The sequence below is a fragment of the Amborella trichopoda genome, chromosome 2, assembly GCF_054954075.1.
Source record: "Amborella trichopoda isolate Santa Cruz 75 chromosome 2, AtrichopodaSantaCruz75HAP2 v2.0, whole genome shotgun sequence".
In the NCBI taxonomy this organism is placed as follows: Eukaryota; Viridiplantae; Streptophyta; class Magnoliopsida; order Amborellales; family Amborellaceae; genus Amborella; species Amborella trichopoda.
The window spans coordinates 59,853,197-59,866,705 of NC_142337.1; the positions used below are offsets into that span (position 1 = coordinate 59,853,197).

General features: G+C 34.9%; 1 protein-coding gene and 1 pseudogene across 2 annotated transcripts; both read left to right on the forward strand.

Annotated features, from left to right (window-relative positions):
- The first annotated feature begins 239 nt into the window (after positions 1 to 239).
- LOC148783392 (3-oxo-Delta(4,5)-steroid 5-beta-reductase-like) lies at positions 240 to 9,377 on the forward strand. Its single transcript, XM_088859869.1, has 4 exons — positions 240 to 336; positions 934 to 1,061; positions 1,173 to 1,224; positions 8,101 to 9,377. The coding sequence occupies exons 1-4, from the start codon at positions 240 to 242 to the stop codon at positions 9,213 to 9,215; spliced, it is 1,392 nt and encodes a 463-aa protein (XP_088715995.1). The 3' UTR covers positions 9,216 to 9,377.
- A 1,520-nt stretch (positions 9,378 to 10,897) lies between these two features.
- LOC148783393 ((S)-8-oxocitronellyl enol synthase CYC2 pseudogene) lies at positions 10,898 to 12,262 on the forward strand (annotated as a pseudogene). The gene has a single exon (XR_016049852.1). The product of XR_016049852.1 is annotated as a (S)-8-oxocitronellyl enol synthase CYC2 pseudogene (transcript).
- The last annotated feature ends 1,247 nt before the right edge of the window (positions 12,263 to 13,509 follow it).

The window sequence follows — 13,509 nt, forward strand, 5'->3', positions numbered from 1 at the left end:
ACCCTAGCCTTTTGGAGGCCCCAGGTTCAGGTTTCCAAATGTTCTCCCATGTGATTGGTTCGTCTCAGAGGTTACCATGAAAGAACTCACATGAATCTTATGGTTTTCATGTATTCATATAAAAGGAAATTTCAGATTCAGGCTTTTGTGCAAGCTTTTGAAATGTGGGGTGATCAGTTATATATATGTATATAAATTGTCTTATAACCCCATAAAGTTGAATCTCATCGAACTTAGTGATGCGGAGAAAAATTGGTAATAGCTGCTTGAGTACCCATCCTAATGACACATCGCAGTTGGGAGTGATCCCAATGTTTATTCAGTCAAATTCACTGGGTATTTTTCCTTTTTATAAGTAAATATAGAGTTCTTTTTCCTTTTCAAATCAATAAAAAAATATAGCAGCTGCTTATTTCATATTTTTCTTTTCTTTTTTTTATGTGTTAACGTTGAGACATCAGTCCCCCCTAGCCACTGATGCCCCCATTCCGAGTTTCTTATTTCATTTTCGGAACAAGAGTGTGTTTGTAGTCGACCTCTCTCTTGCAAGATATATAAAAGAGTGTGAATGATATGTAAAATGTGGCCAATACCAAACCATAACCGTATCGACCGATATGTCCACTATGAAATCGTATATAAAATGGGACCACTATTTTTATTAATTCAAGTATTTTTTATATATTTTTAAATAATAGATTTTTAGCACATATTTAAGTGGCATTAGAGAAAGGAAAAGCATACAATACCCTTTCTTACTAGTACAAGGTAACAAACTTACTATCGCTTTTGGCTTTGGATGTGAAATCCTACTGAGCAGTTAGAAATGATCCAAAGGGATTGGTTCTTGAGTAAAAATTGATAAAAAACAAAGGAAAATTGTTGAAAACAATGATTTATGGGCTTATGCTTTTCTTTATACGTGTGTTGTAGAGAGAGGAATGTGTGTCTTATTTGGGTCACCTTATAGAAAAGTTAAACTTCCCTATGGAGAGAGCTTGTGGACTCCTTTACAAAAGGATGAGCCTCTAGAGACAATAGTGAGCATTGGTGAGAGAAAGGTTTGTTTTTTGTTGAGAAGTAGTTCCGTAAAGATTTTGAATAGTATCTCATTTGAAGAGAGAAAATTGATTTCTCATTGCTCTCAAATTTCTATCTGGTATTGTCAATAGAAGGTATCAGAAGTAAAGAGAAAGAAGAACTTCATGTGGAGCCGGTTGGAAGGTTGGTTTAAAGCGTTGTTCAACTGAGTTTGGTCGATGGTTACTATCCCAAAATCTATGGTGTAACTCTTATTAGTATAATGGATATTTAGTTTACTATGCCTGTAGATATCGTCACATCTATTACAAACTGCGTATATTCTAATATTATCTTTCTGTTATGTCTTTCATGCTTTATTTTTCTTGCTTGGTAATTTGTTTTCAAATATATTTTTTGTCGCACTTTTTTACTAAAAATCAACCCATCGAATTTTAGAGCTTCCGTAGCATAACCAGTTAATTATGTTGGAAGAACCAGTAGATTCTTACGAGTTCAACTTCTTTCCGCATTTTAAAAAGTCATTTTGAAGCCCCCATTTTAAACTTGTCCCAAAATCTTTGATCCCTCTACAAGATATGTTATATTATTATTTTAATCAAAACCCCTTTTCATTGAAATTGAGTGCTCAAATTTGGGGCTTTTTTGAAAATTTGAACTCAGATTTATAAAAAAGAACCTCATGATTGAGTTTTAACCCCCGATTTGGTTAGGATTTCTTTTCACAGTGTTGGGCAACGATATTCATAGTTAATTCAGCATTCTACACCTTTCTTGTATAGATTTTGAATTTTTCTTTTGTGAAATTTCAAAATTTTAGTAACTAATGAAATCATTTCATTGAATGATTACCAACAAATGTTTTTTTATTTCAAATTGACGTATAGATTTCAAATTAGCAGCTGGTGAAGAAATTTTTTAAATGATTAGCAACTTTTTTAGTCAGAAATGGTAGAACAAAATGATTAAACTAAACAGCCATGTTTAACGAGCTGAGAATCCCCATTTTTTATGTTTATCAAATCATTCATGTCTTTCAAATGATTTGATAAAATTGAAAAATTCAAAGTATTTAATTCCAATGAGATCCTCTCAACCCTCAAAATCGGTCAATCGATTCAGCGCAAAATGTAATATCCTTATTTTCTGCGATAAAAGAAAAAGGATTATCTACAAAGAAACCATTCATTTTTGGTATACATGAAGGTCACAACTATTCTCACTCATTAGATGTAAAATTGAATAGTTTGGGGTGAGTTATGAAATTTTTTTTTAGGAAATTTGTGTCTATTCGGCACTCTTATAACTACCCATTTTAAAATTGAAAAAAGTTTATATATAGCCGAGGCTCCAAACAATCAAATTAGAGCTCACCTCAAAAATTTTACTAGAAAAGGTTGTTTTGATGCCCAAATATCTTCAAATTGATCATCTCGATATCAAGAAGCATCGACATGAGAATGAAATGGATTTCATGTTTTGAAAATAGTGCATCTTGTAATGCATTTTTCGACGGTCAATTTTCAAGATTTTCATAGATCTGCTTGATCTACACTGTTTTTGAAGCTTTAAATTTTATAATTAAAGATGAAAATATATTTTAGGGCTTTCACAAAGATTTCCAATATTGAAACTACATTTCTCGACATTATTTGAAGGTGCGCTTTTACTTTGTTGTTTAGAGCGTCAACTCTATACAAACTGCCCCTTTAAAATTTAAGGGAAAAGTATTAACATGACCTCCATGTGCAAAAGATATATGGTCTCTCTATAAATAAAAAATATTATAGAGCCAAACTCATGACACTGTATATATGTGGATACTTTTTAGGAAAAATATACCATTATCCCCTATTTTTAACTTCCATATTTCATGAGACCCAAGATATTAAAATATTACTTATGAGCAAAATATCTCCATCTTTTTTATCTTACAACCCCCTAGACCCCTTTGACCATAAATTTTTTAACCAAACGAACACTAAAAGGACACCCTATCTAAACTCCATCTTTCTCTCTAAAACTCCATTCATCTCTCACATCACCGACTATCTCTCTCAAAACTCCATTTCTCTCTCTAAAACTCCATATCTCTCACATAACCGTTCTCTCTTTCAAAACTCCATTTCTCTCTCTCACATCAGCGTCTCTCTCTCTCTCTCTCTCAAAACTCCATCTCTCTTTAAAACCCAAACTCTATCTCTCTCTCTAAAACCCAAACTCCATCTCTCTCTATCTAAAATCAAGTATCTCCCTGTCTCTCTGGTTTTCTACGCTTTCTTGGCCTTGAACTCACCATCCAAAAGAACATTACTGCTCTGGTTTTCAACGCTTTCTTGGCCCTGAACTCACCATTTAGTTTGTTTATCCATTGATAGTGGTATCACATGTAACAAAATCAGGAGAACAAGCAAAGGTCTTCATTTTTTTAAGAAACATCCATGCCTCATAAGCACTACAAGCCCACACAACAGGCCACTCTTGGTCACAACCCAACAAGGAGCGAAGCTCCCACGTTATCTCCCTATATTTTGCCTCTCAAGCTCCCTCACCTTTTTGTCGTTACAAAATGTTGACCATTTCAGATCCAGTCCATCCACCAAGAGAATGACATACTTAAAATCCTTGAAGGCAATCGCAATTCTCTGCCTCTTTCCTCACCGCATCAAGCACTGAATCGATGAGCTTTGCCCCCTTGTGTAGTGGCATTTGGCCCAGTTGTTTCCAGCACTAGATTGACCAAACACAAAGTTATCATACCTAAAGATCTGGCCGTAAGGACCAGTGCGCACACTATCCATGGCTTCGGGCTCAAGATCCATGAGAATGGTTCTGGGACCAACTTTTCAAAATTTCAGTTTTTTTTCGTCGAGCCAGGAATCAAACCAGAAGGGGTTTCCAAAATTTTAATTCCAAAATTTTGTAATTTTTCAAAATTTTAGTTCTTTTGGGTTTGTTCATTGGTTTTTGTGGAATAGGTTTGGTAAACATGTGTCATCGATCTAATCTACACTATAATTTGCAGCAAATTTGAATGTAATATAGAGAAAACACGAACACACTGATCAATATGCCAGATTTTTTAATATTTAATGGACCAGAATTTATTAGAGTATTTCCAAGTTTAACGACTCTCATTTTGCCACGACATTCCAAATACTTTCAAGAATGTGTAAATATCATGTGATTATGAGGGAGGTAATATTATCTGCTTATATTCGAGTTGTTAGAGAGACAGTTTGCTAAATTCTTCAATAGTTTATTCATGAGAATTGTGAAAGTCTGAGACAAAATTTGAATGTTGTGTGTCCAACTGCCCGAAATGGGGACACTTGTGGCTACAACGATAGAAAACCATAGAGATGTAGGGAGAGACTTGATTTTAGAGACAGAGAGTAGAGTTTGGGTTTTAGAGAGAGATGGAATTTGGGTTTTAAAGAGAGAAATGGAGTTTTGAGAGAGAGAGAGAGGGTGATGTGAGAGAGGGATGGAGTTTTAGAGAGAGAGATAGAGTTTAGATAGGATGTTATTGTAATATTTGTTTGGGTCAAAAATTTATGATAAAAAATATCTATGGGATTGTAAGATAGAAAATATAGAGACATTTTGCTTATAAGTAATATTTTCAATTATTGAGTCTCATGAGATTGGAAGTTAAAAATAAGAAATAAAAATATATGTATATATATATATATTTTATTTCTAGATAACACAGTCACAACTTATTCGAGGACGCGTTCTTGACGTTGGTTGTATGGAACCTTAGCCTCATCAGGCACGAGCTTTGCTTGATACAGAATCAACCCAAACATATATGCTATTCCTGATTTATTTTATGCTTATTAAAAGTCTTATGTAATTAGCTTATCTAATTTATTAATGAAAAGGTTGGAGGTCCTAAACAATCAAACTAAGGTACAACTTAAAAAGTTCATGATAAGAGTTTGATAAGAGGCTGTTTCGGTGCTAATAAACCGTCAATTCAATCATCTCAAACTCAAGATGTATGGGCATGATAAAACATAGATTTCAAGTTTTGAAAATAGTGCATTTTGTAATGCGACCGTCAATTTTCAATCTATACCACTTTTGAATCTTTAAATTTTATAATTAAAAATAAAAATAAGCGTTCATACCATCAGAAAAGTTTAAATGTACAATTTTACATAAGCTCTGATACCGATTATGAAATCCGACACGACAATAAAGATAGAGAAATACCAACTTTTATTATTTAAAAAATATTATAATATGTTTTTAACGCATAACCGCCCAAAATACACTCTCTCTAAAACTTGCACACACACTCTCTCCACTCCAACACTTAATTCCTACTTGCTCAATCCTTTTCAACTAGGCCCTTTCACATGGCCAATTAACCCATTGCAACCACTCTCCTTCACATACGCCCTACGCACCCATTCTATCACTTTTTAAGATCACACTATTGTCTACTATTTATAGACCCAAATAACCGCCCATCCATATGGTCTACGATGGGCCACATGGCCCATCACATTATTGACGTAAACTTCATTTCACCGAGACCTAAGTCGGATGATGAGCTATTGAGAATCATGTAGAGAGAGAAGGAACGAGAGAGGAGGACCGACCACGTCTTCCTCTTCTCATATAATATTGAACCAACATGTTTAGCACTATTTGAAGGTTTATTTTGATTGGTTGGGCCTTACAAACTGTACCTTTTATTAAATCCGATTTTTCACAAAATGGTTTGATTTGAAAATCTCTTTAATGTAAATTGGATCTAAATCACACACACTAAAATCTTTGATTTTTTTTTTCCTATTTCTTTATTTTTATTTTTTATTTTTAACATTTTTCAATTGGACCGCCGGCAATCCAGATTGAAGTTGAAAATCCAAGTAACCACATTTAGATGGCCAATCCGTGTTTTAAAACCATGATCAGACAAGTATTCATTCTCCCAAGGGAACAGAGTTTGTCGTCTAAAACACTTAGTTTTGATAATAAGCAAAGCTAAAAGATTTGCTGCTCCCGCCGAAGCATACCATCCATTTGTACCCTTAGGTAAACTGGGTAATCGGCCCGAGTTGGGCAGGTAGTAAGTAGGCAGAAAAAGTGCTAACAAAAACTCCAGAAAAAGGGCAATACATGTTTAAAGTAACATTAAATAAAACACATCTAAATGAGATTAAAGAAGTAGTAAAATATATATATTTTCAAAAGTCAATTTGTGATTGGGAATATTTTGAAACTGATTAAAAAAGATGGAAAAATGTAAAAAATAAGTATTCATGACAAAATATTGTCTGGCACATTGATAGAACACAAAAAATAATGTTACAAATAGATTTTTTATGTTTTTGAATTATTTATTTTAATCTTTTTGAATTTTTTTTAAGATCCCCGAGTTGGACACCCAACTCAGGGCCCTTGCGATACTCGGGCAAGTTGCCCGAGTAGTCGAATACTAGTTAAGATTATTTTTAAGACCTTAAAATTTTGGGGATGTAACCTCTTGAACCTAGTGACCAACTTCAATAATAAAATTAAAAAAACAAAAACGCACATTTCATGTGCTTGAAAAATTGAACGTCCCAAGATCAAATAAAGACTGTCTAATTCTTGGAGGACAGAGATCTTAGTATTGAAGAACGCAAAATCCATTTCTCTCTTGAAAATCACCATCAAATGATTTTTAGGTGGATACCAAAATTTTAGATAAAAAATATACCCCTACTAGCTCTTTTGTCTATTGGAATTAGCAAACAGTATGATCCCACATGAGCATGCTATACATAACAATAGACAAATATACCTAGACAGATCCGGCTTGTCAAAAGATGAATTTGCTTGGCTTTCATTTGCACATGGATTTCTTGGAGTACAATTAGTCCCATAAAAATTGGCTAACAATGAGCCAAATTTCTGAATCTAGATCACTTGTTCATATTTGAATAGCCATGCTTTATGTTATCTGATTTTGGGTGTTTTTTTTTCTCTCTCTCTCTCTCTCTCTCTCTCTCTCTCTACAATAACCTACTTAGGAAAGTATGAAAGTCTATCATCCTTGTTTTTTTTATGGGCAGGTACCAAATCACACTCATCACCAGGTTACTTTAATTGATCGTGTCACTCTCCATAAATTATTTTAATATTTTGTTCATGGAGGATTATTCTTGATCTCCCCATGTTATTATCTTGCTCTCTTTAATTTATATGTTATAATGAACATAGACTTTTATCTTCTGTTTTTCATTGAAAATGATCTCAAATCCCCTTAACTGCTACCAAGTTTTTGCCTTCCTTGTGAAGCACAAAAAATCATTTTGAATGTAGGAGTACAAAATAAGTATGTTTATTTTTAATACAAAAAAGAGACAATAATTGTGAATTCTAGCAGTAAGAGGTTATTGTACATTACCCAATGGCTACATATTTTTTTGCATTATGCTCCAAACTACCAGATTTCACATTGATTTTTTTTTTTCTGGACATTTGATTAAATTCAAATGTGGAACATCCATCCATCTCACCATTACAACCATGTGAAAATATAAAAAGAAATCAATAATTAAGAATAATCAAAATACTCCTTCATGATTTAGGGCTATTTTGGCTATTTTATTTTTTTGAGTTATACTTTTATATTCTTAGAAGCATGCTCTCAAAAGTCAGACTTGAGTATGAAATAGGAAATATGAAATATGAAATACAGGGAGTATTTTAAAATTCTAAAAGCAAATGGGATTTTTTTAAAATTCTAAAAGCAAATGGTATAGTATAAATTTTTTTATAAGATTGATTGAGACCTTTTAATAATAGTATAGTATAAATTCCGATTTTAATTTATTAAAAGATGAAAACTTCTTCTTCTTCTTCTTTTTTAATTCAGCTTAAATAACTTCAACCAGCCGGCTGTTCTTTTGTCATTTGGGGGGCCATCTTACCACTGGAAACAGGAAATAAAAGCCGACTGAATTTCTATATAGTCACTATTATTTTGATCAAAGACTGCAAAGCTTGTATCTCTCTCTATTGGATCCCCCTTCATTGAACATGGCGACTGATGAGAGAAAGGTGGCACTAGTCATTGGTGGAACAGGTATGGTAGGGCTTCCCTGGTAGAGGGCCTTAGCGACCCCAACTCTTCATCAACAGCTTCATCTTGGAAGATCTATGCTGTTGCTCGAAAGCCAAAACCAAGCTATTTTCCGACTATTCCGTGTCACTACATAGAATGCGATGTGCTTGATACGCTCGATACGCAATTGAAGCTCTCCGGATTATCAGATGTGACCCATGTCTTTTGGGTGGTTCTCCATCTTCGAGAAAGAGAAGAAGACGACTGCAAGGAGAACTCTCTAATGCTAAGAAATGTCTTAGAGGTACTCTTAACCCATGCACCAAAACTACAGCACATTTGCCTACAAACTGGCACAAATCAGTACATGGGTCCTATATTTGACCCTGTTTATGGCTCTAAAGTGACCCCCCATGAAGCCCCATTCAAGGAGGACTCACCTAGGCATCCATTTCCAATGTTTTACTATGATTTGGAGGATATATTGATAGAGTTTTCCGACAAAAAACAAGGACTTTTGACTTGGTCTGTGCACCGTTCCTCTATCGATCATGGAGCCTCAACTAAGAGCCTACACAATGGCCTTCTGACTCTGTTAGTTTATGCACTAATATGTAAACATGAAGGGATGGCCTTTAGATTTCCAGGGTGCAAATATTCATGGGAACATTTCTTTGATGCTAGTGATGCTGATTTGTTAGCTGAGCAACAAATATGGGCAGCTACAACTGAGAAAGCCAAGAACCAAGGTTTCAATTGTTCTAATGGAGATGTGTTCACTTGGAAAAGCATGTGGAAAGCGGTGGCAAATTTGGTGGGAGTAGAATATGTGCCTTTTAATGGAGAGGGATTTGACCTTCCTATGGCTATGAAAGACAAGGCCCAAGTTTGGGATGCCATAGGCATTGAGAATGGGCTCTTTGAGACCAAACTTGAGGAGATCACTTGCTTTGAAGTTTTCCAAGCAGTCCTGAACTTTGGGTTTCAACATGTTTGCAGCATGAACAAGAGTAAGGAGTATGGTTTTCTAGGGTTTAGGGACACTTCTAAGAGTGTTGAGAGGTGGGTGTTTAAGCTAAGGGAGATGAAAATCATCCCAAAGTAGTGGAAGATTTATGCTTTTTCTTTGTTTCAATAAGGGCGCAAAGAAGGGCATGTCACAATATATGTGAAGCCTTGTAGATTAATGAATTTAGAGAACAGTGTTGTAAGGTACTACATGGTTCTCATTTTTCGAGAAATTATTGAATTGCACCTGGGAGATAAACGATTTTGATTTATTTTAAAAAGTCCCATCAAAATACCCATTATCATGATTGGGAATGGTTGAAAAAGAATAAAATGGTAAATAATTGATAAGTTAGGTATATTGCTAAATTCCCTTCATTTTATCTTGGTACTGTTCTCCAGGACTATTTCCCCCCTTTATTACCATATAGGGTATATTTTTTGTGAAAATTACGACAAGCAAACCCCCCCTCCCTCCAGCTGCGAGCTCTTTTGTTTTTTATTAAATTGCCCATCTGTCTAGCATTGAAAACACCAGATTGGAGCAAAACCCTGTAATATGTTGTGCTTCCCCTCTGCCTGGTATTTTACACACAAAATAGCCCTATCTTTCATTGTAGCTTTGAGGCCCTTATATTTTCATACTCCTAAAGGCACACGCTAGATATGCAATATATCGTATTAATATCCTTTGTAAAAAATAGAGGAAAAAGTTTATATAAGGTTGACACTTTAATTTGTAGAATTAAGGTGCCCCTCTAAAATCTTCCGAAAAAGGCTGTTTTTTTTTCTCTTTCTCTGCAACCCATGAAATGACTGCCCAACTCAATCCAATTTAAATATACAATGACCTACTTAGCAAAGTATGAAAGTCTATCATCCTTGTCTTTTTTCTGGGCAGGTTTAATATCACACTCACCACCAGGGTTACTTTAATTGATCTAGTCGCTATCTGTAATTATCTTTATCTTTTGTTCTTGGAGGATTATTCTTGATCTTCCCATGTGATTTTCTTTCTCCCTTTAATTTATATTTCATAGTGAACATCCATTTTTTACTTCTGTTTTTCATTGGGATGATCTCAATCCCCAACTACCACCAAGATTTTGCCCTCCTTTTTAAGCACAAAAGATTGATTTGAATGTAAAAGTATACAGTAAGTATATCTATTTTCAATACAAGAAACCCACAACAATCCCTATTCAATGTGAAATCTAGCAGTTGGAGGTGGAAGGTGGGTCAGTGTTCATTTCCCAAAATACTCCCAAGTAAAAGCCGACTGAGAAAAATTAATTCAACAATAAAAATAATCAAAATACACTATGAATGTTCTTTCATAGTTGGAACACCCATGCATCTCACCATTACACCCTTGAAAATATAAAAAATTAATTCAACAATAAAAATAATCAAAATACTCCTACATGATTTAGGGTAATTTTGGTAATTTTATTTTTTCAAGATATCCTTTATATTCTTAACATTATACTTTAAAAAATGCGACTTAAGCATAAAATATGAAATACAAGGGAGTTTATTTAAATTCTAAAAATGAATGGGATTTTTTCGTAAGATTGATGTGACCTTCCAGCACAGCAATAAATGGTGGCATAGTATACAATCCCATTTTGATTTATTAAAAGAGGAGGATTGCTTTTTTTTTTGGAATTTAGCTTAAATAATTTCAACTAGCCGGCTATTCTTTTGCCATTTGGGGGGCCTTCTTACTGATAGAAAAGCCGACTGAGTTTCTATATACTCTTTATCTTTTTTTTCTAACTTCTAGATATAAAAAGGGTGACCAATCGATCAAGAATTCAAGACTGCGAAGCTTGTATTTCTCTCTATTTTCTCTTTTGCATCCCCTCCTTTAAACATGGCGACTAATGAGCGAAAGGTGGCATTAGTCGTTGGTGCAACAGGTATGGTAGGGCTCACCCTGGTAGAGTCCCTTAGCGACCCCAATTCTTCATCAACTTCATCATCTTGGAAGATATATGCCGTTGCTCGACAGCCAAAACCAAGCTATTTTCCGACTATTTCGTGTCACTACATCGAATGTGATGTTCTTGATGAGCTTGACACTCAGTCGAAGTTCTCTGAGCTATCAGACGTGACCCATGTCTTTTGGGTGGTTCGCCATATTCGAGAAATAGAGGAAGACAACTGCAAGGTGAACTCTCTCATGCTTAGAAATGTATTAGAGGTACTCTTAACCCACGCACCAAAACTACAGCACATCTGCCTACAAACTGGAACAAAGCAATACATGGGTCCTATATTTGACACCACATTAGGCTCTAAAGTGACCCCCCATGAAGCCCCATTCAAGGAGGACTCACCTAGGCATCCATTTCCAATGTTTTACTATGATTTGGAGGATATATTGATAGAGTTTTCCAACAAAAAACAAGGACTTTTGACTTGGTCTGTGCACCGTTCCTCTATTATTCATGGAGCCTCAACTAGGAGCCTACACAATGGCCTTCTGACTCTGTTAGCTTATGCACTAATATGTAAACATGAAGGGATGGCCTTTAGATTTCCAGGGTGCAAATATTCATGGGAACATTTCTTTGATGCTAGTGATGCTGATTTGTTAGCTGAGCAACAAATATGGGCAGCTACAACTGAGAAAGCCAAGAACCAAGCTTTCAATTGTTCTAATGGAGATGTGTTCACTTGGAAAAGCATGTGGAAAGCGGTGGCAAATTTGGTGGGAGTAGAATATGTGCCTTTTAATGGAGAGGGATTTGACCTTCCTATGGCTATGAAAGACAAGGCCCAAGTTTGGGATGCCATAGTCATTGAGAATGGGCTCTTTGAGACCAAACTTGAGGAGATCACTTGCTTTGAAGTTTTCCAAGCAGTCCTGAACTTTGGGTTTCAACATGTTTGCAGCATGAACAAGAGTAAGGAGTATGGTTTTCTAGGGTTTAGGGACACTTTTAAGAGTGTTGAGAGGTGGGTGTTTAAGCTAAGGGAGATGAAAATCATCCCAAAGTAGTGGAAGATTTTATGCTTTTTCTTTGTTTCAATAAGGGCGCAAAGAAGGGCATGTCACAATACATGTGAAGCCTTGTAGATTAATGAATTTAGAGAACAGTGTTGCAAGGCACTACATGGTTCTCCTTTTTCGAGAAATTATTGAATTGCACCTAGGAGATAAACGATTTTGATTTATTTTAAAAAGTCCCATCAAAATACCCATTATCATGATTGGGAATGGTTGAAAAAGAATAAAATGGTAAATAATTGATAAGTTAGGTATATTGCTAAATTCCCTTCATTTATCTTGGTACTGTTCTCCAGGACTATTTCCCCCCTTTATTACCATATAGGGTATATTTTTTGTGAAAATTACGACAAGCAAACCCCCCCTCCCTCCAGCTGCGAGCTTTTTTATTTTTTATTAAATTGCCCATCTGTCTAGCATTGAAAACACCAGATTGGAGCAAAACCCTGTAATATGTTGTGCTTCCCCTCTGCCTGGTATTTTACACACAAAATAGCCCTATCTTTCATTGTAGCTTTGAGGCCCTTATATTTTCATACTCCTCAAGGCACACGCTAGATATGCAATATATCGTATTAATATCCTTTGTAAAAAATAGAGGAAAAAGTTTATATAAGGTTGACACTTTAATTTGTAGAATTAAGGTGCCCCTCTAAAATCTTCTGAAAAAGGCTGTTTTTTTTTCTCTTTCTCTGCAACCCATGAAATGACTGCCCAACTCAATCCAATTTAAATATACAATGACCTACTTAGCAAAGTATGAAAGTCTATCATCCTTGTCTTTTTTCTGGGCAGGTTTAATATCACACTCACCACCAGGGTTACTTTAATTGATCTAGTCACTATCTGTAATTATCTTTATCTTTTGTTCTTGGAGGATTATTCTTGATCTTCCCATGTGATTTTCTTTCTCCCTTTAATTTATATTTCATAGTGAACATCCATTTTTTACTTCTGTTTTTTATTGGGATGATCTCAATCCCCAACTACCACCAAGATTTTGCCCTCCTTTTTAAGCACAAAAGATTGATTTGAATGTAAAAGTATACAATAAGTATATCTATTTTCAATACAAGAAAGCCACAATAGTCCCTATTCAATGTGAAATCTAGCAGTTGGAGGTGGAAGGTGGGTCAGTGTTCATTTCCCAAAATACTCCCAAGTAAAAGCCGACCGAGAAAAATTAATTCAACAATAAAAATAATCAAAATACACTATGAATGTTCTTTCATAGTTGGAACACCCATGCATCTCACCATTACACCCTTGAAAATATAAAAAATTAATTCAACAATAAAAATAATCAAAATACTCCTACATGATTTAGGGTAATTTATGTAATTTTATTTTTTCAAGATATCCTTTATATTCTTAA

Bases quoted from the DNA above. Each gene is read 5' to 3' on its own strand.
- LOC148783392 (XM_088859869.1), top strand. From the start codon at position 240: ATGCGGAGAAAAATTGGTAATAGCTGCTTGAGTACCCATCCTAATGAC. The intron at 337-933 runs GTATTTTTCCTT...CGTGTGTTGTAG, and splicing joins TATTCAGTCAAATTCACTGG to AGAGAGGAATGTGTGTCTTA. The intron at 1,225-8,100 runs GTTGGTTTAAAG...GCGACTGATGAG, and splicing joins CATGTGGAGCCGGTTGGAAG to AGAAAGGTGGCACTAGTCAT.